This window comes from Misgurnus anguillicaudatus, chromosome 22, assembly GCF_027580225.2.
Source record: "Misgurnus anguillicaudatus chromosome 22, ASM2758022v2, whole genome shotgun sequence".
Lineage (NCBI taxonomy): Eukaryota > Metazoa > Chordata > Actinopteri > Cypriniformes > Cobitidae > Misgurnus > Misgurnus anguillicaudatus.
In genome coordinates this window covers 50,845,754-50,872,772 of record NC_073358.2, presented here as the reverse complement: position 1 = coordinate 50,872,772, position 27,019 = coordinate 50,845,754, and the positions used below count along the sequence as shown (strand labels likewise).

The 27,019-nt window shown below is 35.8% G+C and overlaps 1 protein-coding gene across 5 annotated transcripts in view; it reads left to right on the top strand.

Annotated features, from left to right (window-relative positions):
* Positions 1 to 18,313, top strand: part of stpg2 (sperm-tail PG-rich repeat containing 2) — a 36,136-nt gene extending 17,823 nt beyond the window's left edge. For 4 of the 5 annotated variants that reach the window (XM_055198315.2, XM_055198316.2, XM_055198312.2 and 1 more), the window contains exons 9-14: positions 229 to 392; positions 3,728 to 3,817; positions 10,561 to 10,729; positions 11,504 to 11,619; positions 11,877 to 12,023; positions 18,172 to 18,313. In XM_055198315.2, the coding sequence (XP_055054290.2) occupies positions 229 to 392; positions 3,728 to 3,817; positions 10,561 to 10,729; positions 11,504 to 11,619; positions 11,877 to 12,011 (674 nt within the window). In that variant the 3' untranslated portion in view covers positions 12,012 to 12,023; positions 18,172 to 18,313. The remainder of the gene's footprint in view (positions 1 to 228; positions 393 to 3,727; positions 3,818 to 10,560; positions 10,730 to 11,503; positions 11,620 to 11,876; positions 12,024 to 18,171) is intronic. The other variant, XM_055198314.2, reaches the window with a different exon arrangement.
* Positions 18,314 to 27,019: the final 8,706 nt, after the last annotated feature.

Here is a 27,019-nt window from a genome sequence, read left to right as displayed (position 1 = left end):
CCAAATTATCTTAGCTATCCACATTCATTTTAGGCTTCTTGTACTATATTGAATTGATTTCTGTATTTTGTGTTTTTATATCTTTACAAACTTATCTCAGTTGTTCATTATGCGCATCTGAGATAAGAATGCTTAAATGAAACTTGACCAAGATTTCACAAAAGATCAATCTTCTGGTTAGTTTGTTAGTTTCTTTACTGCGAACTAAAGCTTGTGTTTCTTCTCCAGGTCCTGGTGCTTATAACGTGTGTGACTATAGTTTATCTCAGGAGAGTTTAAAGAAATCCAAGGTAAAGGGCGCAAGGAAAGGAGCTTTCGGCTGTGTTGCACCTCGCCAGCTCTTCCACCCCAGTAAAGCGGGAATACACGGCCCGGGTCCGGCACAGTACAACGTGAGTCCTCAAGTGTGTCCTCATTGTCTATTGTACACTGATCTACCAGTGTCCTTGGGAGCTTATCCAGATTTCACAGAGAGATTCACAAAAGATCCCCTTGAACTCAATATTTATCCATTTCTTAATGTCAGCACACAGATTTGATAAGAATCATTCACTAGAAATATTTTTAATCTTGAACCTGTACATGCAAAATGTTACCTTGGTAACCAACGTATGTGTGATGATTATTTTAATCACTACAATAAGAGGCAGTCTCTATTTAAATAGTTCCAGTGTTGGGAAAGTTCACTTAAAATGAACTAGTTCAGTTCAAAGTTCATATTTAAAAATTTTGAACAAGTTCACAGTTCCAAAAATGAACTAATTTATAGTTCTTTTTTTAATTATTGCCATTATAGCCCATATAGAACCACAGACAGCAATTATTTGATCAGTTTTAACACTAAAGCTAAATACGTCAGATTTCATCTTCATATCCAACTTTAAATCCTTATCTGTCTTTTAATTTTTGTATTTCCTTGCACATATAATATATATTTCCTCAAAAAAAAAAAAAACTAATTTCCTCTCCACTGAACAAAGAAAGACATAAACATTTTGGATGACATGGGGGTGAGTAAATTATCATAATTTATTTTTTTATGAAAGTGGAGTAATCTTTTAACCTAACTGTGTTAAATATAACTTAGGGTTGGACAATATTAAAGAAAATGTGATAACTTGCTAAATAATGCAATGCACGATATGAAATACAGTAATGCTTCAAGTTTGTAAAACCAATTTAAATGAGAATAAAATATATTTTAATAATAAAGGGTATATAACCAACATACAGTTTAAATTTTGTCTGGGAAAAAGCATCAATCTTTCTGTCTCGCCAGTCTCTTCGTTATCTACATCGACCTAAAACTTTGGTTATACTTTATTTTGATAATCCACTTTAGACATTATAAATAACTTTGCATCTACATGTCAACTGTCGTTAGAGTATTAGTAGACTGTAAGGTTTGGGGTTAGGGAAGAGGTTTGGGTTAGTTGACATGCACCTGCAAAGATACTTATAGACAGTTGAATGTCTGTTAAGGGGTCATCACAATATAGTGTTAATATTAAAGGTGCAGTGTGTAACTTTTAGAAGTATCTAATGACAGAAATGCAATCTAATATACATAACTATATTTTCAGTGGTGTATAAAGACCTCACATAATGAACTGTATGGTTTTATTACCTTAGAATGAACCGTTTTTATCTACACACACCACGGGTCCCCTTACATGGAAGTCGCCATTTTGTGCCGCCATGTTTTTACAGTAGCCCCAAATGGACAAAGTGCTCTACAGAGTGCGTTTTTTCGCTTGGGTTTCCCGATAACGATTGAACTTAGCACTTAAGAGCGCTTTCTACGAGCTACTTTACGAACATTTGTTGTTCATTTACGTGCGTATCCCAAAGATGCACGTATAACGATTGCTCGCAGTTGGGTTTTAAGTGCTACATACGAGTCGCTATCCGTTTGTAAAGTGCTGAGTGTCACCAATAGAAGGACTCGAATTTTTGCAGAAGCTTGTTTAGGCTAATTATTTCCAGCCGATGTGCACTAATATTTTTAATATTATTATTCATAATTGTTCAAATACTTTTTAAATGTTTTAATAATTTGCGCATAATGAAATATTATTTTCCGTATTTAGTTAGGAGTCGTCCCACTGCGAAATGCCCTCTGCATTTAATATTTTAGTTTAGATTATTATTATTATTTGTTTTTATTATCTATGTTAATTTATTATTGTGGATTATTGCATTGTACCGTAAATATTTATTTGGTTTCTTTAATTACATGCCATTTCCCAAAATATTTCAATTTTTTTTCAATCAATCGGTAGGAACCATTTATCAATTTGCTAGTACCAACTTTTACCAAAATACAAAAAAAATTACCAACTTGTACCAAATACGTTTTCCTTCTTTATTAATTTATGTTTAGTCATTTAAATTTGATTTCTCATTTGAATTTTAAATATATTATATTATATTATATATTTAATATAAAATAAACAAAGAAGAACCCAATAAATAAATATACATTAAAAACATTAAATTATCGTCATTGCAGTAGTGCAATTTGCTGGTTGTCCTGCAGGTGACCTTGTAACTCTGTTGTCTTACGATGCACTTATGAATGAACGATTACTCCAGAGCACTCGTAGATCTACGATGATTTTCAAGTGCTACTTAAGTTACGAAGCTTTTGGGAAACGGCCCATAATTTTAAGATGATTCGTATGATCGTTTTTACGATCAACTTAGCCTTACGATGCTTTTGGGAAACCCGGCCCTGCCCTAGTTTTACTGTAGTAACAACAACTGCTGTAACTATATGATGCATTTTGGCAAATAGTATGTTTACCGTGGCAAATGTTTGTAGGCGTAAAGGATTAGAAGGTACGACAGCATGTATTATGGTGGGTAAACCCATCCTCCACTGAGATATTTTAGGGTAATCTCTGCAGTACACACTTGGTGACTGTTTTTTTCGCAAACTTTCATCCATTCACCTGTAGGTGTCCTATTGGCCTGCTTCATGAACCAGCTGACCCCAATTGATGTCTTTTGGGAACTTTCCTCCTATTGTATTTCTTTCTACATGCCATCCGCCTGCATCGGCGAGACCGCATGAGGGTTGAGTGAAATCCGTGGCCCTGTATTTTCTCAGAGATGAAGAAAATCATCTTCCTCTCAAACTATGAAAATGCCTTTCAGACCAATCTGTGCGCTGCAGATCCATACATCACGAGTGAAAGAAACTGCACTCACTGTCTTTTTTAGAGTAGTATGTCTGTGTAAGTTATTGGCTTGTTAGCAGCAAGTCTGTGGATTCTGAATATATATAGAGTTGAGTGGGAAGATTATAATAAGTCTGATGTCGGACATCATACTGACATAATTCATGCGTGTCAAAGAGACTGAATCCCAGTTAATGCATGCAAGCAAAACATTTCATTGTTATGCATGAAAGATAGTATGTATTGTTTTATATAGCAGAATGATAAAAAGTAGTAGGCAGTAGTAGCATCTAAACATACCCATTGGTTATAGTGTTGTTTCAATGTCCAGTATAGCTCAATGGTAAAACTCATAGGCACGATATAGCTGTATAGCTTGTAATGCACTGTAAGTCGCTTCGGATGAAAGCGTCTGCCAAATGCATGAATGTAAATGCGATGTATATCATGTGTGCTGCTCAACCACTTAGATTATAGGATTGTTGATAGACAGCGGGTAATAAACATCTCAGTTGGTATATAATATGGTTTATTTTTTCTTGCAGGTGATGACAAAAGAAGAATTATATAAGAAACGGAGCACCGCCGCTTTTAAATCGACCACTAACAGACTTATGGGTTCCCTGTACGCAAAAGTAAGACACATAATGATGCCACATTCAACTTTAGTCTGTCAGCTTACAGCAGAGACAAATTGCAAATGTGATCAGTATCTCATATACTTCTATAATAAAGGCTCTTCTGCTTTTCAGAGTTTGATAATAAGAAACGTAACCCAAAAAATCTAAGTGGATTTTAAGAAAAGATCTTTATGATGTTTTTGGAGCTTAGTGGTAGAGCATTGCATTAGCAGTTCGATCCCAGAAAAAAGGTACAAGAAGATACAAAAGTATCGAGTTTTTACGGCAATTTATATTTACGCTGTTATCCTTCAGGTGGCGCTCTTACACAACTTATAAAACACTAAAGCATCCACTGATCCAGAAACGGAAAAAACTATGTGTATGTTTTGATCATCATTCTGAATCTGATCTCTAACCAAAAATGCAATAATTTTTTTTTAAACCTACCCATATTTGAGAGATGATAAAACGAGAATAAATTAATGAAGATAGGATGAAACTTTTTTGTTTGAAAGCAGAAGGTCTGTTCTTTAATTTGATTTATTGTATGTTTATATATTTAAAGACAGAAATTTCTGGAAGGCATTAAATCTTTGTGAAAATCATAAAAAGCAATGACTTAAAAAAAAGCTGGCAGGGAAAGAGTTAAAAAGTACACTTTTGTACCTAAAAGGTCAGTGTTAGAATTGAGGGGGGGGGGGGGGGTTGAGGGTCCAGGACCTTCTTAAAACATTAAAGGACCTCCTATAAAGCACAAAAATATAAATTATGGGGGTCCCCTGTTAATTAAAATACTACATTTATAATTCTCGTGCTTCGCTGCCACAAAGCGATACTGCCCATTTATTTGTCCCAATTTCTCAATAAACTAATCCAAAGACTCTGTAAATCTATAAAAATTTCTAAAATAAATGTAAACTCTCAAGTGCACATCACACTGTGACAGGAATTGACAGATGAGTCAATATCTCTGTGTGTGGATTATTTTCACCTAGTTGACGGTAAGCGTCTTTAGTTATTATTTTGTATAATCTTTAGGGTTAGGGGCTTTTTAATTCTTCTCAAACTATATTTCACACTAATTTAAGGTGTAAAAATGGTTAATGTTTGAGGAAAGGGTAATTTGGGGTTCCTTTGATTAAAACATTGATCCAGAACCCACAAAAAAATTTATTTTGTGAAATCAAGGTGACCCTGTAATGGTGGGGGGGTTCTTAGCTGGGGAGCTCCTTATAATCTTTGACATAATTTGTACACTGTTGTACCTCAAATGTACTTTTCTGTACCAAATTTTTATAGGTACCGTCCCAATGACAACTTTTGTACCTTTTTATGAGAGTGCAGGAAACAGACTTGCGGATAAAATGTATAGCTTGAATGTCGCTTTGGATAAAAGCATCTGCCAAATGGATGAATATATAAATATACAATACAGACTCGCTTGTTATGTATACAAGTTAAAGCTCACAAAACACACGCTGTTACTGCTTATCTCATGTTAATCTCGGGGACCTATATAGAGTCATATTTCATCCTTCATATCTCCGAAGAGTCTTTAGTTTTATCAGATTTATAAAAGACAGATGAGCTGCATCAATTTTTTTCTGAATAAGCCTGAGCTTCCAGAGGTGTACATATACAAACATCATCCCACTATCTCTGGATAACGTATGATTCACTACATGTTTGTGTCATTTACATTATATGCACTTACGTAGTGATTACCAACAAAACTGCCAATAAAAATTTCTAAATGTCGACAAAGACTGTAGCGAAATGACGGCGTTTCCATTTATCTATGATATCTGACTGAAACTTTTTCCTATCGGGATAAGTCAATCCAAACATTACATCAACTGATGTTGCTATGTTTACCTTTATACAACAGTTCTTTCTGGTTCTCAAATCTGATTGGCTAAGAGCTATACGATATTGTACTGATAACGGCACAGTAACCGCTTCACCTTTTGTATCATTCCGTCACCTAGTGAATGGAGGTCCTAAACAGGCTCATCTCTGAATGGAAAAACACAGACGCGCTGTTTGAATCACTCTCCGTGTGTGTGTCTCATTAGTTTACTAGCTCATAAATCAGTCTGTGAATCCCCAATCAGAAGTTATTATTCCGTCAAAGATCAGCGCTCTTGGATGTTACGTTACAGTTAATGGGAGTAATGTCTTGTCACAAACGTTCAAACAGGCGCTATCTTTACTAATCGACTGCAGATTTAAATATAATACAGATACATTCTCGACTGAACTAATCTTAAAACTACACTTTGTGACCAAGAAACAGTAATATAAAGAAACGGCTTTTCCGTCCATTGAGTTGTTATGAGCTTCAAAGCAGCCGAAAGTTTTACCTGTCATTCTGGCCGCCCTCAAATCCGTGGCGGAAGAAGTAGTTCTCAAACAAAGAGGCTTTTAAAATAACTCCGTTGTTGTTTTCTAGTTTTCGTTTTTCAAACGTGTGCCGTCGAACTGTCGGCCTACGGCCTCGTGCCTCTGGCCTAATCACAGCCGTGATGATATAGAGCTATATCACACTCCTACTCGAGCGATATTGCTTAAATATCACATGCACAGCACTAGGCATTATTTTTTAACCGAAGGAGACGTAAGAGTATTATCCAAACATTAATGCCAGAAAAAACCCTTAAACTTAGGAGCGGCAACGTATATGTGTTTCTTGGAGGTAATAGTCCATTATTTTAAATCAAGAGAGATGTAGTAGTGTTATACAAACATTATTGGCTAGGAAAGCCTCGTACTTGGGTGCAGACACGTATTGATGTGTTTCTGGTGTTTCTATAAATAACAACTATGTTACTTGCATCAGGTGACCTAAAAAAGGTTAATGCGAAAGATTTCATTGCAGTTTTGCAAAATATACCTTTTCCGAATTGTTTAAAAAAACACCTCATGCGAAACGTTTTTGTGATATATGGGAGTTTTTGCTAAATTTACGTTTCCATTGGGCACATTTTCAATTTGCAATGTCAATTTGCGCAATTTACAGGGTAATGGAAACGCAGCTAGTTTTACTAAGTCAGAATGCATGAAATACAGTACAGGCCAAAAATTTGGACACACTTGACTAAAATGTTAACTATGATTTTAAAAATGGTGTATGGTTAAATGCATGAAATTACGTTTGTAGAAAAAACTATACCTGTGCCAAACAGATTAATAAGAAAAATCTGTCAATAAGAGCCCAGATTAAATGTGAAGTCCTTCAATATTCTTTCAAATTCAGTCTAAAGTGAAACTTTAAGAAGCTTCTTGATAAAATGACACGAGTATGGTTTTGCAATTTCTAGGCAAAGGGTGACTGCACTTCAGATGATAAAATATAACCGAATTTTGATTTATTTTGGATGCTTTCAGTCACCAACATCATTCCCACAGTTGCATTTGTGTTATGCCATTGTTTGGATGAGTTTATTATTATTCTGTTATGTGGTAAAATATATAAATAAAGAACGAGTGAGTGTGTCCAAACTTTTGGCCTGTACTGTAGCTTTAGATCCCCCTTCAAAGTTTTCAATGTAATCTCAAACTGCTCAATTATTTTAAATCCCTTTTCTCTAAATGCATGACATCAATTGTCTCATTTGTGTCTGTTTTTATTTTAAGTAATGTTTAAAAAAAAGTTGATACTTGACTCGTCCAGAGCAATATTTGAGAAATAAAGATTTTATACCGGAAAATCAATGAGCCGAGCTGAAATTAAAACTCTGTGATAAATTATGAGTGAATGAGATGTCAGCTCAGTATTCAAAGTCAAACACAGCCACAACGTCTGGCTTTCAGAGTGTGTTTGCATGCGTTTGAATTGAAGAAGCGCGTGTTGTTTCACTCCGTAGAGAGTTGAGATGAAATTCTGTCCATATCTAAAATCAGTAATTATACAAACCAAGATATGAGAGCACAGAGCTGCATGTCCTTACGTGGGATTTTATAACCCAGAGAGTGTTTGACTCATCGCAGCGTCTCAGACTCTAATGCATAAGCTGCAAATATTTCATTATGAGCTCGACACCTCGCCTCTCATCTGCTACTGTAGTTTTCATTAGGCATTTCAACATGTCCTTATAAAAACACACGGCTGTCTGCATGAATCGAAAAGAAACTTTTTGAACTTAACATCAAAAGATAAGAATAAGAAAACAGCCCTATTTTAAGACAATTAAGATCTCAAATTCTCATTACTGGTGTGTGGTTCTTTGTAATTCTCATTATTTTCAAAGATGATCCTCATTAGATTCTCAAAACTTACTGTAATAAAATTATTTCTTTCATCAGAAAGACCTGTGAAACAAATACAGTCATGATTTATAAATGACAATTATAATGTATTTTTTACTGTGGCACTAAGAATTCGGGGATGTACAAATGTTCTTTATTGTGTTAAAAAATAATATGACTCTTAAAGTAACAATGTGTTTATCATTAAATGTGCCACATGTTATGTTTAAGCGACTTTTTGTGAGCAAGGGCTACCACAATGGATAAAATAATCTATGGGGCTACTTTTTGATATAGTCTACTCAAAACTTTTGTTTTACTTGTTGATTCTATTTTATTTTACAATTTTTTTCGTTGTTTAAAATATTCAAACAAATTAGCGTCGCACACCTGAAGTCAATAGATAGGTGCGTAGGATAAGACGACAAAAAGTCTCAAAATATACAAGGAACAATTCCCGCACACTGTCTGCTTGCTGAAACATTTTTTTTATGAAAGTTGCGTTGCAACGCTTCGATCAACTGAGTTGCCTGATGAAGATCAGTTGATCGAAACGTTGCAACGCAACTTTCATTAAAAAATTTTTTTCAGCAAGCAGATAGTGTGCGGGAATTGTTCTTTGTTGTTTAAAATATTAACATACATCAAAAATATGTAATAAATATTGAAATTGAGGCTATCAATAAAATGTGCTTTGGCGGGCAGCTCACAGACTCTGTACGGGCAACCTGGTGCCCGCGGGCACCATGACGGAGACCCCTGCTCTAAAAAATGCTGGGTTACATTAAACCCAGTGTTGGGCCACAAAGGGATGAACCGAGCTATTGGGTTAAATTAACACAGGAACATTTTTATATTTGACTTAACAATGTGTTAAAACAACCCAGCATTTTATGTTGAAAAAACCCAGAATAGGTTAAATTCATCGGGTCGTATTTGTCGGTTGTTAAGTAAATAATACAAATTTTACTTCATTTTCTTCGACACATAGTTTCTTATTCCTTTTCATTTATGTGGCCATGGCATGCGCTTTATAGATTTGTTGAAATTTACTTGTCTAGACGGCCTTTCAGTCCTGATCTATTCACACACTTCTATAAAAACATAAAAGAGTTTAACAGTTAATTATTCTGGTTAAGCACAGATAGTGTTTATTAAAGAAATATTTTGCATTTAATATGCAAGCTCTTCTAGTCTGTAGAAAGCGGTCAATCACCACCATCAAATCATGTTCCAGTTGCTTAACTCTCTTTCCCCGCCAGCATTCTACAATTTGCACGAGCTCACCAAAATTGGAGTTGAAGACTGGAAAAATGTTGCCTGGTCTGATGAGTCTCGATTTCTGTTGAAACATTCAGATGGTAGAGTCAGAATTTGGCGTAAACAGAATGAGAACATGGATCCATCATGCCTTGTTACCACTGTGCAGGCTGCTGGTGGTGTAATGGTGTGGGAGATGTTGTCTTGGCACACTTTAGGCCCCTTAGTGCCAATTGGGCATCGTTTAAATGCCACTTCCTACCTGAGCATTGTTTCTGACCATGTCCATCCCTTTATGACCACCATGTACTCATCATCTGATGGCTACTTCCAGCAGGATAATGCACCATGTCACAAAGAATCATTTCAAATTGGTTTCTTGAACATGACAATGAGTTTATTGTACTAAAATGGCCTCCACAGTCACCGGATCTCAACCCAATAGAGCATATTTGGGATGTGGTGGAACGGGAGCTTCGTGCCTTGGATGTGCATCCCACAAATCTCCATCAACTGCAAGATGCTATCCTATCAATTTTGGCCAACATTTCTAAAAAAAGCTTTCAGCACCTTGTTGAATCAATGCCACATAGAATTAAGGCAGTTCTGAAGACGAAAGGGGGTCAAACACATTATTATTATGGTGTTCCTCATAATCCTTTAGGTGAGTGTAGTTATGTATATTAAATTGCATTTCTGTCAAGAGATCCTTACTAAAAGTTACATAATGCACCTTTAAATAGAGCACTGAGTTAGCTGTGCAAAGGTCATGGATTTGATTCCCAAAAGAATACATATAGTGATAAAATATATATAGACAAAATGCACTGTAAGTTGCTATGGACAAAAGCATAAAAGTCAAAAACAAACAAAAACATCTATCGTAAAGGACTGACTTTGAAAGTGATTTTCAAATAATAAAAAGTTAAAACGGGAAACGGCATCCTTAGAAAGGAAAGGAATATGTATCCATAGTGTGCAATTCCTAACATGTCTCTCGCTGTGAGTGTATTACTGTCAGCCTGGTTTTACTTACTGACTGACAACTACTATCTGTGGTAATTGACAGCAGGTGACAGATGAGCGTAACTTGTATTCAACAGGGAACATTATTCACATGAAAGCAGAAAAGCAGTTTGGCAGACACACTCACACTTTCTGACTCGTACATACTGTACCTGCTCGAAATACATTGTGCAAATGATTTTTATGATGCTGTGGTTATATATTGGATTCTTTCTTGGCAGGATACGCCTCCGCCGGGCTCGTATAACGTGTGCGAATCATTTGAGAAGATTCACTGCAGCCATCGCTACAGCCGACCTCAGAATGAAATAGCGAAAAAACGACAGAGCAGCTTTCTGTCCGCCGCCCCCAGAGACCCTGAGTTTCTCCGCTGTGACCCTCAGATCCCAGGTGACCAAACCTATGTAAAGTTATTGAAAGCACCATATGAGGAGCTCAGATGCAAAAGCCACTAATTGGCACCTCCATGAAAAATGAGATGATGATGATTAACCAAATGCTCGTTTCATTGGATCATCAATCTATGCGTTTGTTGTTGTTGTTGTTTAGTGACCTCTAGTGGTGACAATTACATATTGTGCCTTTAAAGGGGACATTTCACAAGGCTTTTTAAGATGTAAAATAAATCCTTGGTGTCCCCATAGTACATATGTGAAGTTTTAGCTTAAAATACCATATAGATAATTTTTATAACATATTAAAATTGCCACTTTGTATGTGTGAGCAAAAACTGCCATTTTTGGGTGTGTACTTTTAAATTCAAATGAGCTGATGAAATTCAAAAACTGATCACCATAATTGTAGTTTGTAGAAATTGAAATTCAATTGTGCTCTTAATTATTGTCTCTCTCTTTCTGCATTAAATAGCAGTGCCGTGGTTGGATAGTGCAGATTAAGGGGCGGCATTATCCCCTTCTGACATCACAAGGGGAGCCAAATTTCAATTAGCTATTTTTTCACATGCTTGCAGTGAATGGTTTACCAAAACTAAGTTACTGGGTCATCTTTTTCACTTTTTCTAGGTTGATAGAAGCACTAGGGACCCAATTATAGCACTTAAACATGGAAAAAGTCAGATTTTCATGATATGTCCCCTTTGTATAACATCTATGGGCAGGATTTGCCGTCATCTTGTCAATTAGCTGTTTTATTTGTCGTCACCAGGTCCAGGTCATTATAGTCCAGATGTGAAGTCTGGTCCAAAGTTGGCCCTGATTGGCTCAAAAGAAGATCGGTTTAAGTGCCTTAAGGACATCACTCCAGGACCGGGAGCATATGAGGTGAATACCACACAAAAAGTTTTTCAAATATGACTCCAGAAACTTATTCAAATGACAACATACTTTAAACCATAAACCTGAAGGTCTATTCTGTATTACAGAACTAAAATATTTGTCAATCATACGTTTAATACAGTAATTATCAGAAATATTGTTATACTTCTACTGTTTACCATTTCTTGAATACAAAATGAGATTAAAAGGAATTTATTCAATACGTTTTCACACGCTGAATGTTGTGTGTGTGTGTGTTGTAGTTAAGTCCGGTCATCAAAGACACAGTTCTCAAAGGCACCTTCAATGTGACGCTTCTCAACCCTTTAACATCCAGCACTAGATCTTTACCTTCACAAAGGTCTCAGAAAAAAACTACAGCTCACAGCAGTGCCTAACTCAGGTCAAAGGTCAGTGCCTTTAAACTCCATATACAGCACTGTTAGACCAGGTGCACACTCTCCGATTGATCGCATTGATCTCTGACAAAACCCAAGCCAGCCCCTGTGTTTGTGTTTGGAATGTTTTGCCTTTTAAAGAAAATGAATGTCTTTATTTTTGATCGTATTAAATACGATCTTATTCTTGCATTGTGGTTAAACAACTGTTCAAGAACCGCCCATTTGATTGACATCTAAAGCATTCACTCATAGTTCGCTCTATTGTTATGTGCCATTTAAAGGATGTGGTTATCAGACATAAATTATACAGCCCAGTCTCACTAAATTTCGTGATATAGTCACGTTTTTTTTAATTCTTTTTTCGTGCTATTATCACAAAATTTCGTGTTTTTTCGTGATCGTATAACGAATTCCTGTTTTCGTGTGATTATCACGTATTGGTTACTCAACTGTTTTGTCCTATTTTCTTACCATCGTCGCTTCAGTTTAGGGCCAGATTTACATAAAATGACATCCCTAACCAAACCCAACTCTAACCATAACGCCAGACGACATATAAAAAAATAAATCTGAAAAAATAGTATAAACCAATATATAAAGTGACATTCTAATGCAAGCACCAAATCTAACCCTAAACCAAAGCGACGATGGTTTAAAAATAGGAAAAAGCAGTTGAGTAACCAATACGTGATAATCACACGAAAACAGGAATTCGTTATACGATCACGAAAAAACAAGAAATTTCGTGATAATAGCACGAAGAACGAATGGAAATAGTACGTGACTGTATCGCAAAACTTTGTGAGACTGGGTAGAAATTATACCATAACAATAGACTGCAAATGATTATGTGGAAAACACATGCTAAAATATTTGAAAATGTATATGCACTATGGGCCAGATTCACTAAACGTGAAATTAGCATGAGAGCGCAATTTTAAAAATGCATTGATGGGAGTGGATATTTCTGCAGGTGATTTACTGTTAAAGCAACACTATGTAGTTTCCATGTAAAAATGACTTACAGCTCCCCCATGTGGTTGAAAAGTGCAACAGTGCCTGGTATCAGACACTCTTCTGCAGGCAGGGGGAGGGGCGGGGCTTTGTGCTCTACCTTCCACCGCCACTTTCAGAGCGTGCTTGTAGCAGCTAGGAGGCTGCTCAGGTTGCAGCAACAGTACAATTTGTCCAGTTAAAAGTTGTTCTATCACTGAAATAATTTTAGAGACATTATTTAAATGGAAAAAAACTACATAGTGTTGCTTTAAAGGACACGGGTGCAAAATCTCATTTCCATAATAACCATTGTGTCAGGGTGTGGTGGTGGATAGAACCCAATCGCAGACAGCTCTTAACTGAAAGATGTTTATTAAACATAAATACCTTCGAGGGGGCAAACAATGACAATGACTAGAAAATAATCTTAACAGGACAGACAAAGCACACGCAAGCAGTATCATACGATACACAATAAACCGGCACAGGACAGCAAACACAAGGGCTTTAAATAGGGAAAACTAAACTAGGGAACAATGACAAACAGGTGAAGGGAATTAACTAATCAAGACTTAACAAGGAAACAGGAGGGTAAGGTTAAGACTAAAGACAGGAGAGCATGTGGTACACAAAACATACACAGACCACATGCCTCTCCACACAAAACAAGACAACAGTGGGCTGCCATGATCCTGTCACATGAAACACATAAAATACATACAGGGCTGACAGGACCATGACACATTGCAATTTAAAACATGCTATGTTAGGCCTTAAATACCACTGACAAGCACAAATATTAGTAAATCGTGTTAATAAATTAATTTAAATACTCTCCTATTATAAATTTTGCATATGAAACTCCTACAAATGCATATGCAATAAGGTCAGCCGTAAAAAGAACGTCTTTTCAGCACTAACTTTTTCTGTGTGTCTTTAATAAATCCTGACAGTTGTTTTTAACACCAAAAGTGAATTTTTGAATCTGGCCCTATATGTACAGTACATTAAAATACTTTATTATATAAAGTCAGCGAGTCACATTTACATCTCATCTTTCCAAGTTTGTGTTAAATATTCATCCGACAGTAATAAGCAAACAGATTGTGGTAGGGCTGCTCGATTATGGGAAAAATCTTAATCCCGATTGTTTTGATAAAAATCTTAATCTCGATTATTTAACACGATTACTTAAATGACTGTAAAAACATGCATTTATACATGGGCTTGACATTAACTTTTTTGCTCACCAGCCAAAGTGGCTAGTTGTTTTCCAAAGTTACTAGCCACACAGCATTTTCACAGGCCACAATTTTGTTGCTGGTAAAATACATTTTATATGATTAAACTTGACTTTGGCATCCTAAAATGACTTTAATTTGAGCAAATTTACTTGGTTTAGCTAAATTAAATGCAGAATGAATTTCAAATGCAGTCTGACCACCCAAATTAGGACAACATTTATTAGCTGGTATATACCAGGTATATCAGTATAGATCATATCATATATTTAGGTGCATAAAAACAGTCTAGTAAGGCATTAATAGATTTACATTGAATGAATATATTAAAAGTGGAGCAGGGGTGTAGAAGATTAACTGAAAAGATAAACACAAAACCCCTCGACAACCACTTTAAATATTTATTACCAACAGCAGTCAAGAAATGTACATGAATTTTACACTTTCAACTTGTTTATGCAGATTGTATTTTATATGCTTGATCAGGTTTTCTGTTAAAAGTGATTTAAGACTTTTAATGACAAATGTTGAGAGGGCATTATTGTAACATTAAAATGATGCGCGAACCTCTCAGCTGGCGGGTTTCCTTTGATTTCGTGTGCATTCAGGTATGCACTGAATTTCTCTCCGCTCTTGCCCTGAGAATGTGCACGCAATATATATCTCTCCAATCACTTCCATGCAATTGTTTTATATTTCCCGAAGTGTGTATGCGCTCAGACTGCATCCTCTTGTGCATTCGCAAATCCATCACCTCTGGCGAGCTCTCTGGGAGGTGGCGCTTTGGTCCGCAACGCTCCGCTGATCGCGCGCGCGTCTCCACAAACGGTCTTTGTGTGTTGCGCTCGGTGCAGGGAGTGCTCACGGGAGTTGTAGTTTCCCAGTGTCGAATTGCTATTGGTTATCATTTTGCATAACTTTTAAGAAAACTACAATAAAAAATGTATATTCAACCAGCCAAAGTGGCTAGTGAGCATAAAACTGAACAAATACATGAGGATTTCTACTTTGTGTGCGAGGCGCAGCTGCTTATGACGCGCTGGATTAATGACTCAAAACAAAATAACAGAAATGCGGCACACTAATCGATCTCCCTCGATTATCTTGTTTTTGCAATCGAAATGTGCAAAAATCGAAATTGAAACCGAAAAACGATTAATTGCACAGCCCTAGATTGTGGCCATATTTTCTGAATTTGAGAATCGTAACATAACAGAACTGAATATCATATAGACACACTAGAATCAACATCGTCTTATTTACTGTAAAGCAATGAAAAACTGTGAAAAGTGCTATAAAAAATGAATTTTAATTGAATTAAATAATCTGTTGAAAGCAAAGGCAAGATGGTCAAGTTGAACATGCATGGTTTTTTATTTACAAAAGCAAATTAGCTCATTTATTAATACTGTGATTCCTCTTAAGTGCATGATAATATCTACAGCCTTTTTGCATCTGGTCACTTCATGTGTTTTCTCATGTAAGCGCTCTACGAAATACTTTCCAAAATTTAAATTTGATCAAATTCGACCTTTCTTCCAGATGTAAAGACATCCCTCGCAAATTTGCCAAACGCGACACGCTTGTTGCTTTATAGAGCGACAACACACAATTGCCAACAAAACACAGACGTTTGATGCATTTTTACTTACCGTCTGTGACTCATGACCTGGTTATTTCAACAAAATCCAGCAATAAACAAACACATGCACAACTTTGCTGCTAAACCATATCCATTGTTTCCATAAGGCTGGCTTACTGGGAAAGCTGAACAAGGCTTTCTTCTCCTTGCATCCAAAAACACACTTCTTCTTCCGTGCCATTGTCCATTTTTGGTATAAAACAAAGCTGTCGCGTGAAGTGATGCCTGTGACTTTTACAAAAAAAATAAAAATGCCAATGAGCGTCCTCGTCGTTCTCGCTCTCACTCTGATTGACATGTGGCCGTGCTTTTCTGGGGGAAGTGCCCATATAAGGAAAATGGGGTCACTGATATGTAACAGGTGCCCATGTTTGAAAAAACTCTTTGAAACTTGTAGGAAAGATGAGGCGTGAGTTTGGCCCAGATATACTCCGTCACACGCTCAACTGCTTTTTTGACACTTTGCATTTGTTTAGCATGAGGATTACAACTTTTTAACTGTGTTAATAAGTCAGAATGCATGAAATAGCATTAAACCGCTCCTTTAAACAAAGAAATAAAACTTCAATCAAACTCAATGGGTCATTGTCTTGTCAGTCTCAAAAAGTGCTGCCTTTTGTTGTATGTTGTTATACAAGTGTCGTTGTACGTTGTAGAGAATTTGCATTTTGCACGGATAAAAAATCGGATTAATATCCGTTTAGCCGAGACGCATTTCTGTGGCCAAGTGTAAATGAAATGGTTTTAACAAATCCGATCACAGAAAACCCATGACGCTTAGACTCTGATTGCCTGCTTCCTATCATGTGACTTTCGCTTATTTTAACATCATTCCCCTCACATTTTGTACAGTAGTTTAGGATCTCATGTCTCATTCACACTATTGGTAATTCAGTATTGGGGTGATTCTCACGAAAACTTGGTTTTAAAAATGTCAAGCATGAAAATGTAAAAATTGCTTAAATTAACTTTTTTTCCCACCAGACATTGAAAAACAAAGTCTGGAGTAAATGGGAACATTAATTTAAAAACTTTTATTTATCATTTAACACTTTTTGTAACATAATTTAAAAAATTAGTCCTAAAAAATCTCATTACCGCAACAGTCAGAAAACATCAACACTGACATATTTTCAAAATGACATGACAAACCTGAAAGAACATAATTTGGAGATTCTGCACATGCATTTAAAATCAAAGTATTATGCTTCTATTAATTAAATTAACATTTAATAAGCATCTGTTGCGGTAATGATAAACAAAATGTTGTGTAAGCATTCTGACAAGACAATATTTCAAATTAACTGTAAAAAAAATCCATGGTAGCCATCTTGAAGTAACTGGTCCATGTGCTTGGTCACTCAAAATCAAACTTTATTAAAATTCTGTATGTGTGCTTAAACTGTTCTCAAAAAGTGTTGCGGAGGATGAGAACATCAGGCATGGACACATCATTTTCCTATTTTTTCTTCATTATTATTATACATGAATATTCAGTAAATATTTTTTCTGTCATCTAAAGTAGTCTAGCAAAACATCCATTTATTTTTTTTCTTAATATTTTTGTGTTAATTTGATTAAATTACAACATAACGCATGTTCAAACACAGCCGGACACATTGCGGTAATGAGAATTTCAGCAGAAAATGAGATAAAATTTACAATTATAAATTCTTATGTTGAAATCACACATTGTGCAAGGTAGAACACAGTATTGTGTTAAATCTGATGCTTTTTAATGTTACTATATTACACATTTTAAAGCTAAAATCATTAGTGCCGTGGTGTTTCAATGGTTTCGTGAGAATCACCCATTGAATGAAATGAGTATTTATGGATGATATAGTCATTTTTCCTCACAGCTGAAAGAACATTTGGACTGAGTTACGTCGAGAGGATAAAAAAATTCAGGAGATGCTGTCTTCAATGCGAGTCAAAATGAGTTATCTTAGAGGAAAGCGTAATTCAGTGAATGCGCCTACGATGCCAAAAATACCGTCTAGATCGTCAGCTCATTAGGGTTCGGAAAAAGTTTAAATCTCTCCAAACCTTCTCTCCTTCTGTTTCTGTGGATGGTGAAAATGTTTAAGTATTAGAGACCGTCTGAAAGTTTGAGGTTAGTGAGTAATGTTTTGGCCAAATGGTCCTTTATTGAGTCATTTAGCGTCGGCATTTCACATCATCATTAGTTTTTTGTACTTCTGTATCATGACTCATTGCTAAGTCTACTTTCTTCCGTATCTTATTGTTTATTTCTATATTCTGATTTGTTTTTCAGGTCACAGACTACTAAAAAGGCCTCGGCTATGCCTCTCCCATTAAACACATGCTTCTCAGGAGGTCCTGACACGCGCACACCTCTTTATGGGTGATATATTTCCCCAGTGCTCCAAGAAAATAAATCAGGATTCTTTAATGCGTTTGATGTTTCGGGGTTTTTGTGCGTCATAAATTCTCAGCCCTGCCCACAATAACGCAGCGCTAATGTAGCGAGATCTAAGCGTACACATACACACATACACACACAACATCTCGATACGGTTATACACACCCTTTTAATCTAATTAAGCATTTACACACTCTCATTATTCAGCAGACTGGACGAGGTTGGGGGAGGAATTGAGAGACGTCCAGGCCGAGAGAGAAAGAAAGGTTTTAGCTCTTTATTGAACTGACTTGTTTTACATTTGCAAGCTAATTGAATCAGATAAATCACTGTGTCGGACGCTCGCTTTCGGCCTGTATGTGTGTGTGTTTGGACCGTTGGGACTTTAGGTGTACTATTTTAAAGTTTCTAAATTCAAGCAGTTAAAGTGGCTATTGTTTTCCCTTCATTCTACACCATGCCAAAATAAAGCAGTAAGTTACGCAGACTTGTGTTACAGTGATTTTTACCGCGGTTAAGAGGTGTTATTTTATGATGCTTGCCGTGTAACCGTTGTAAAATTACGGTAACGCGCCACATTGTATGGCTTAGTGCTTTTATAAGAGCAATAAGTTAAGATACCTTGTTTTTAATAAAATGATTTACTTTATTAATAAGCCTGAATAACAATTCTTCTGTTACGTTATTTCTGAATTGTTAACCAGATTCACTTTTATTGCAGATTATTTTTATCCAAAATTTTGTTAAAAAAGCCATTGAGACATTGCAAAACAATCAAACCTACAGGCAATTTTTCCACCTACAAAATAATTTAAAGACATAATAAAGATTTTTGTAATAAAATTTCCAAAAAACACTTGCACAGTGTGACATATTTCATGCAGTTGTGTACTGACATTATCTCAAAAGTGCCCAAGATTTTGTATTTTTTGTATTTTTAAAACAGCTCATCCCTTGTCATTGTCGCCTATCAATGACCATGTTACATGCACCCTCATAATGCGGTTATAATGGGATTTTGGCTCATAATTGCAGCAAATACAGTCATATTAAAACAGGTAGCGGATGCAGGTTTTTTTTAATCTGCACTATCCAACCACAGCACTGCCATTTAGTGCAGAGAAAAGCACAATTGAGTTTTAATTTCAACAAACCACCATCATTGTGATCAGTGTTTGAATTTAATCAGTTAATTTGCATTTTAAAGGACACACCCAAAACGGCACATTTTTGCACACACCTACAAAGTGGCAATATTAACATGCTATTATAAATTATTTATATGGTATTTTGAGCTAAAACTTCAAATATGTGCTCTGGGGACACCAAAGATTTATTTGACATCTTAAAAAAGTCTTGTGTCATGGCCCCTTTAATGTTTCAGATCATGAAACAAATTTAAATATCAATCAAATATAGCACAAGTAAACACAACATGCAGATTTTAAATTAAGCTGTTTATTATCAAGGGAAAACAAAATCCAAATACGCATGGCCCTGTGTGAAAAAAGTGTTTGCCCCCTAAACCTAATAACTGGTTGGGCCACCCTTAGCAGCAACAACTGCTATCAAGCATTTACGATAACTTGCAATGAGTCTGTTACAACGCTGTGGAGGAATTTTGGCTCACTTATCTTGGCCGCATTGGAGGGTTTTCTAGCATGAACAGCATTTTTAAGGTCATGCACATCCAGGCGCGGAGCTATGGGCGGGTTTGACAGATTGACAGCTGGCCCGCCCAATCAGAAATGTAAAAAATACTACTCTGTATAGTTAGACATGTATACTACTTTATGTGGTGTAATTTATCTATTGCATGTTATGTTAAAAACAGTAAAATTATAAGTAAGCCTGATAACTATTTAAAAACTATTAAAGCAGTTGAATGTTGCGTTATAATGAAATATTCCCGAGCAGCTTTCAGCCATGATCACTTTGAGAACTTTTTTTGCAAGCAAGTAGAAAACGTATTTTGAATAACAACACGTTATAAATATGTGCTGCGCGCTTTCCTCTCAATAACATAAACACACAACAAATATGACAGCGGGGTAAAAAATAGAAAGAAAACATCTGATCATAGTGATGTTGTTTGATATAGTGATAGCAGCACTATAAGTCACGCCACGTTTATTGCTACACTTTATACAATATAGCCTATTGCTTTTAAGCAACAAATAGCCTATCATAACATCCTATAAGCCTACTGTGTAATTGAGACATTAATTTAAGAAATGCATTAAAGCAGAAAGACGTAGGCTGCGGAAATATAGTGGGTTCACTTCAATCCACACCACAGACGTTCTTGGTTTGGTTCTTATTTATTAAATCGAGGCAATTGTTTGATCAAACATTGATTAATATTAAGATACAATTTATACAAAACGAAATTCACTTTAAAGAAAGTCTTTCTACAAAACAAACCTCGCAAAATCGCTTGCCCGACATCCATTACGGGCTATGGCGAATTCCTGTCGGGCTAAAAAAAAATGATGCGCCTTGGCCGTCGGGCGGAGGAAAAAATATTGTAATGTGTTTGCATTCTCTCAGATTTAGTTAGGTAATTATGTTGTATGTAATTCGGCGTAATCTTGTTAGCCATTACTATCCTCACTAACAAGTGAAACTGTCAGGAAATGAAGTGAAAGCATTAAATCCATTATTCCTTTCGTTCACGTCTGATATGCGCGCTCCTCGGCTCCGCTCTTCACGAGTAGGCTTGCTCTTGTGCTCATCAAAAAGTATATTAAATGTTTATTTATTTGTCATTTCGTTTAACCCCAGAGTTTAACATTATTCTAGCAATTCCCTTTTTCTTTCTTTATTTAGTAAGTTAACTTAAATATGTGAGAAAGAAAATATATTTTTTGTGATTTGCATGAAGAGAATATGATGTTAGAAGCTTCATTTTAAGCATTTAGTAGCCGTATTTATTTAAACACTTTAATAGGTTATTTAAAAAAGTATAAGGTTTTTTTGGGTTCATTTATATTTCCTGTCACTGTGTGCAGGTTCTTTTTTGTAGGCTATGAGAGCCCAATATTTTTTTTACCAAAAAGGCTTAATAAATGTCACGTTGCATTACAATTTAAAGTATCAATAATGTCAAAAATGTGACGTGCAGTTCGGGTGTGTGTGTATGCTGTTTAAATTAGTGTTCTGAGGTTTTGACGAGTTTTGTAGACTTGTTGTGGTTTCTTGTTCGGGGGTGACGCCCATGGGTTCGGGCCCACCCGGACTTGGTCCGTGCCCACCCATGTGTCACGTTCTGCATCCGCCACTGTGCACATCATCTCAATAGGATTCAGGTCAGGACTTTGACTAGGCCACTCCAAAGTCTTCGTATAGTTTTTCTTCAGCCATTCAGACGTGGACTTTCTGGTGTGTTTTGGATCATTGTCCTGCTGCAGCTTGAGCTTAAGGTCACAAACAAATGGCTGGACATTGTCCTTCGGGATTTTTTTGGTAGACAGCAGAATTCATGGTTCCATTTATCAGGTCCTGAAGCAGCAAAACAGCCCCGGACCATCACACTACCACCACCATATTTTACTGTTTGTATGATGATTTGTTTCACACAGGGCCATGTGGGCTTGGATTTTGTTTTCCCTTTATAATAAAAAGCTTCATTTAAAAATGTTTTGTTGTGTTTACTTCTGTTATCTTTGATTAATAATTACATTTGTTCCATGATCTGAAACATTAATGGGTGATTCTCGCGAAATTAGACTTATGAGGTGTCATGAAACATTTTGATAAAAAAGAAATGCAAAGTAAGAGTATCAAAGTAAGAAGCAAACATCTCTTCGTGTACTATTTTGCACATGATTTCAAATGACATCATACAAACCAATTTTTTTGTTTTTTCCACATTTAAGGGGAAATTTTCATTACCGCAACGTGTCCATGACTGGATTTGGATTCTTTGACATGGAAATATTTATAATTAAAAAATCTAAAAAATAAAAAGCTTCAGTGGATGTTATACTATAAACATTTACAGTAAAGAAACATGTGGTATTTGGTGATCATTGGTAAATGTAGAAACAATAATAAGGAATATAAATGTGTCCAAAAAAGTGTCTCATCCTCCGCAACAATTTTCAATCATTGTTTAAACCCTCAATGAACTAACATTTTCAAAAAAGAAATTGTTGGAAGGGACATAATTGACTGTGACACTCAAGAAATTTTGTTTGTCATAGTACCTAGACAACTTTTTAGTTCTCATTACCGAAACATGAGTTTGTAAATACATATATTTAATGTAATATCATGTTGCGGTAATGATAATTTTTGATAACTATAATCTAAAAATGTAAATAATTCTATAGGAAACATTTTTTAAATCCTCTAAAAATAATGGTTATAGTAAGTTCAGACCTTCATCTTATATGTGCAAAAAAAAGGGCTTCAAGGGCTTTTTAAAAAAATCTGATGCTGGACACCTTCTAAGTCTGGATTTCGTGAGAAACAAAAAAATCAGGAAGGGCACCAACACTTTGTGAACACTTTAATCGCATCTATACCGAACTAATTGAAGTGCACGCGTGTTTTTGTCATGCATCTTAAGAGCAAATTTGTTTTAAACTTGACATTAGGAAGCTTAATGAAGTTCCTTCATAACATTATTAAGCTCTGCCTTTGTTGTTGTTTTGAAAATGCGACCTTTAGCGGTAAAATCCTAAATGTTTTGCTTTTAATAATAAATTTGGCGATTTTAGCACCTTGGTAAACACTGGAAATACAGGATATTTTTAGTGTATGATAGTTCTTTTATATAAGGTAACCTTTCTCCTCTGTATATAAGCAGATGTTAATGGCTTCGTGATTTCTGAGTGGTAGAATATGAGTTTTTTTCTCGGTGGACTTTTAGAAACGTTGCTGAAGACTTATGAAGGTAAACACCATATTGTGAGATGTGTTAATTGGGGAGTTAATTGTCGTTAAGATGTCTTAATTAGACATTAAGGCAAGCTGTTCCTTCTGCTGAGGTCTGCTTGGCCCTGCGCCCACAACGCTTGAAGGCTTCAGCAGAGGACAGCAAGTTCTGCTGCTCCATCAACAATCTCTTAATGCTGGTGGACTCTCTGTCAAACAAACGTCTACCCGGAGGAAAGTTATTGCCCAGGGGTTGAGCTTTCATAGCTTAATGGAGCTCTCCTTTAGGTTTCTTTTATACTTATTATCTTTGTCTCAGACATTTACACAAAAATAAAAGCGAAATAAAAATAGAGGCAATTGTTGACATACAGTAGGAGTATAGCAGTAAGCAGTTAATGTCTGTACAGCTGCCTGAATGTCTGGAAATGTGATACAGAGCAACACGTGTCTTATGAAGAAATGGTTTAATAAAGCTCCAATCCAAAATAAGCAAATTTTAAGCATAAACGTCTCTTCTACTTAACCTGATTTGGTTAAGCTTACAATAATGATTTATTAGTTGATCTGTTTAGTATAATTTGCAGGTTATGTCAGTTTGACAAATTAAAACTTTTAGGGTTAACATTTAAAGTAACCTGCAATTTTACATTTTAACACAGATGGCGATATAGCAATCTATTCTCCAACCCATACGATTGCTTTGATCGTTTTTCCATTTCACCAAATACAAACAATAGATGCATTTACTAAATTAGCACCTCTACCGGCAACAGGTAAAACTTAATATATATTAGGGTATAAAATGATATTTTGGGGTATGATTGTAAAAAGGCATTGGCTCTCGTGTGTCTCGTGATCGATTGCATTATTACGTTCGCTAAGAATGTGAAGCGCTATTGGCTCTTGTGACCGACTACATGATGCTGGTTTATGTTTGAATGAGATCTGACTCTGCGTTTTGATCACAGAGTTCTTCATATATAGTAATCGTATGGCTTCAGTTCGCAAGGTTTGCAACGCGAATGGTTTGTAATATTTTTATACTGTTTTATGCAATAAATACCTGACTGTACATTTACTTGTATGTTTTGTTTTATATGGTTGAAAAGTGGTTGGGTTTAGCGTAAGGGTGAGGGTGGGGTTAGATGCTCCAATATATCTTTAAAACCATAAATGTTATGAAACTGTTTTTACATTTACAAATTCATAAAAGTAAATGTCTAATCTGATGTATAAGGCAAAAACTTAAAAATGTAACAACAGGTTGTATAAGCTGCTGCCGCTAGAGGACACTAATCCCTTAATATGTCACTTTACGTCATAATAAGGTGCTTGCACAAACGACCCATGAGGTCATTATTTTTGAAGGTAAAAGTTTAAGATTGGTTGTTTAAGAATAGAGTGCTGCTAGGATGTTTTTTCAAACATATTTTTTTGCATTGCCTGAATTATATTTAAAATTGATATTTCTCTTGCTTTATCCCTGGGTTTCCATTACACTGTGTTTCCATCAAACATAAAGTGAATCTTTTCAAAATTGGCAAAAGAAGAAAAACAAACAAATGAAGAGTTTGGTTCCAAAACGCAATAAATCCATTTTGACTCATTTTGGTAAAGATGTGTTTTCTATACCAAGAAAGTGACAAGATGAAAACCACTATTTTCTGTTAGAAACTTTCACATAGCATCTTCAGGTTATAAAAAAAAAAAAAAAATTCAAATCCATAACTTGATTTTCAAAGATTTATAATACAAACTAATTATTTATTCCGCAAAATGCACACTGTAAAAAATACTTTGCTGCCTTAAATTTTTTTGTTAAATTAACTCAGATTTACAAGTCATGTCAACAGAGATGAGTTGTCAAAACTTATAAAATATAGTTGAGAAAAGTCAACTTAATTTTATAAGTTATAAGAACTCAGATGTAGTTATAACAACTCATCTCTAGTCAAGATAAATAATAGTAAGTTGAAATGACTTGTAAATCCGAGTTGATTCAACAAAAAAATTTAAGGCAGCAAAGTATTTTTACAGAGTAATAAATCCATGACGTTTTTTTCAAAATGCTATAAATCTATTGAATGAATATATAAATGTGCATTCATCTTTGCCATGTTATATTTATTTAGTTGACTAGTTGTATACACTGATTAAAAAATAAACATTAATAACATTAATCAAAACACTTACTTTGTCATATTATTAACACTGTCATTGCTGCTGTTATTTTTGGGACGTCATCAGCTATAAAATGTTTTGTTCCTGCTCGACTTTCATTGACTTTGAGTAAAATAATGGAAAGTTTTCCATAAGATCCCCTGGGGTCAATGTGTTATCATGACAGAAACTTGATGCTACTTGCGTAAAATATTAGATTTTGATTGCTTACGTTTCCTTCCCCTTCACAGAAAACCATCACAGGTTTATCAATGCCATTAAAGTATTATTTTGTTTTTGTTTGTTTGTTGATAATGACGTACATGATGAGGAAAACTAAGATTCCGTGTATTCTACGTGCCGCCATTGTTTGTGCACATGGAATGTTGCGCTGTGATTTGTGGACCGGATTTATTGCATTCTGCTGAAAAGGAGGAGTGGCGTTTATTGCGTTTTGGAAAAAAAGGGAGAAAAGATGACAGAATAACATAACACTGTGGATATTGTATTTTGCGTAAAATTAAGATTTTACTTTTAAATTCTGACCTAATATAATACTGATTTTGGCAGTAACTCATTTTTTTTAATGGCGTTTATCACATTTTGGAACCAAACTCTTCAAATGCAAACTAGGTTCGTTTCCATCAAGTTCGAGTGAATGACGGTGGTATTGGTAACCTAGTAACCAACACTAAACCACAGGACTGCATTTATTAGCAGTGCAGCTTGTAATTGCCAAACTAAATGCTGTGCACAGAAGAAGGAATGCAGAATTTTTGATGCAGGCACCAGCAGCAAGGGCATTACGACGGCGTCGAGCCCCATATAGCTAGATGGTCAGTCACATGGGTTTAATGTTTGCTACGTTAGAATTTATTCGGCAATTAAGTTTCCCATTTTTCGCATTTACTCTTTTTTGCATAAGTCCGAAAACACCTTAAGCGAGCGTAAAAACTTTGCGAATTAAGGGATTTTCATTCGTAATTTGGCGTTTCCATCACTCGTTTCTTATGCGATACTTCAAAATGTGCATAAAATCATTGTTATGGAAACCCAGCTATAGACTGCATGCAATCCTTGGCTGATTTTTTTGCTTCAAAGCTACGTCTAGGATGCCTAAACATACTGCCAAAATAGGCAGCTCACTTTGATCTGACGTTTACCAACCCCTGATATCTCCTTTAAAATACGCACATGCACATGCAAAGAATCAAACCCCGAACCTCAGCAGCATCACGATGGCTGTTCAGATGCAGATGAGGCGGGGCTTATGTTATCACTCCCTATCACTCCCTCTTACACCAGCAGGGGTTATAATGATGCTCACGCAAGCACATAATCAGGAGACCCCGTAAACATGCTTAAATATAATTGTGATCTGCCATAGACCTGCTTCAGTTCTTCGGGTGGACTCACAGGGGTCAGTGGTCCCGTTGAGGTCCGTGATTAGAGTTTTATCAAAACGTCCATCGTTCCTTTGAGAGGACGGACCTCGATGTGAAGTTTAATTGAGTTGAGCATTGTTATCGGAGTCTGGCTGCAGTATTGTGGCTCAGAGGGAGTGCTTTTCTCTCTGTCTTTCTCCAGGCGGGAGGCTGCTTTATATGGAAATAGGTTGAATATGACTGCAGAAAGATGGAAAAGAAGCTTAAAATACTCGGAAACGTCAGACTCGTTTCTGCTCAAATGCCGCTCG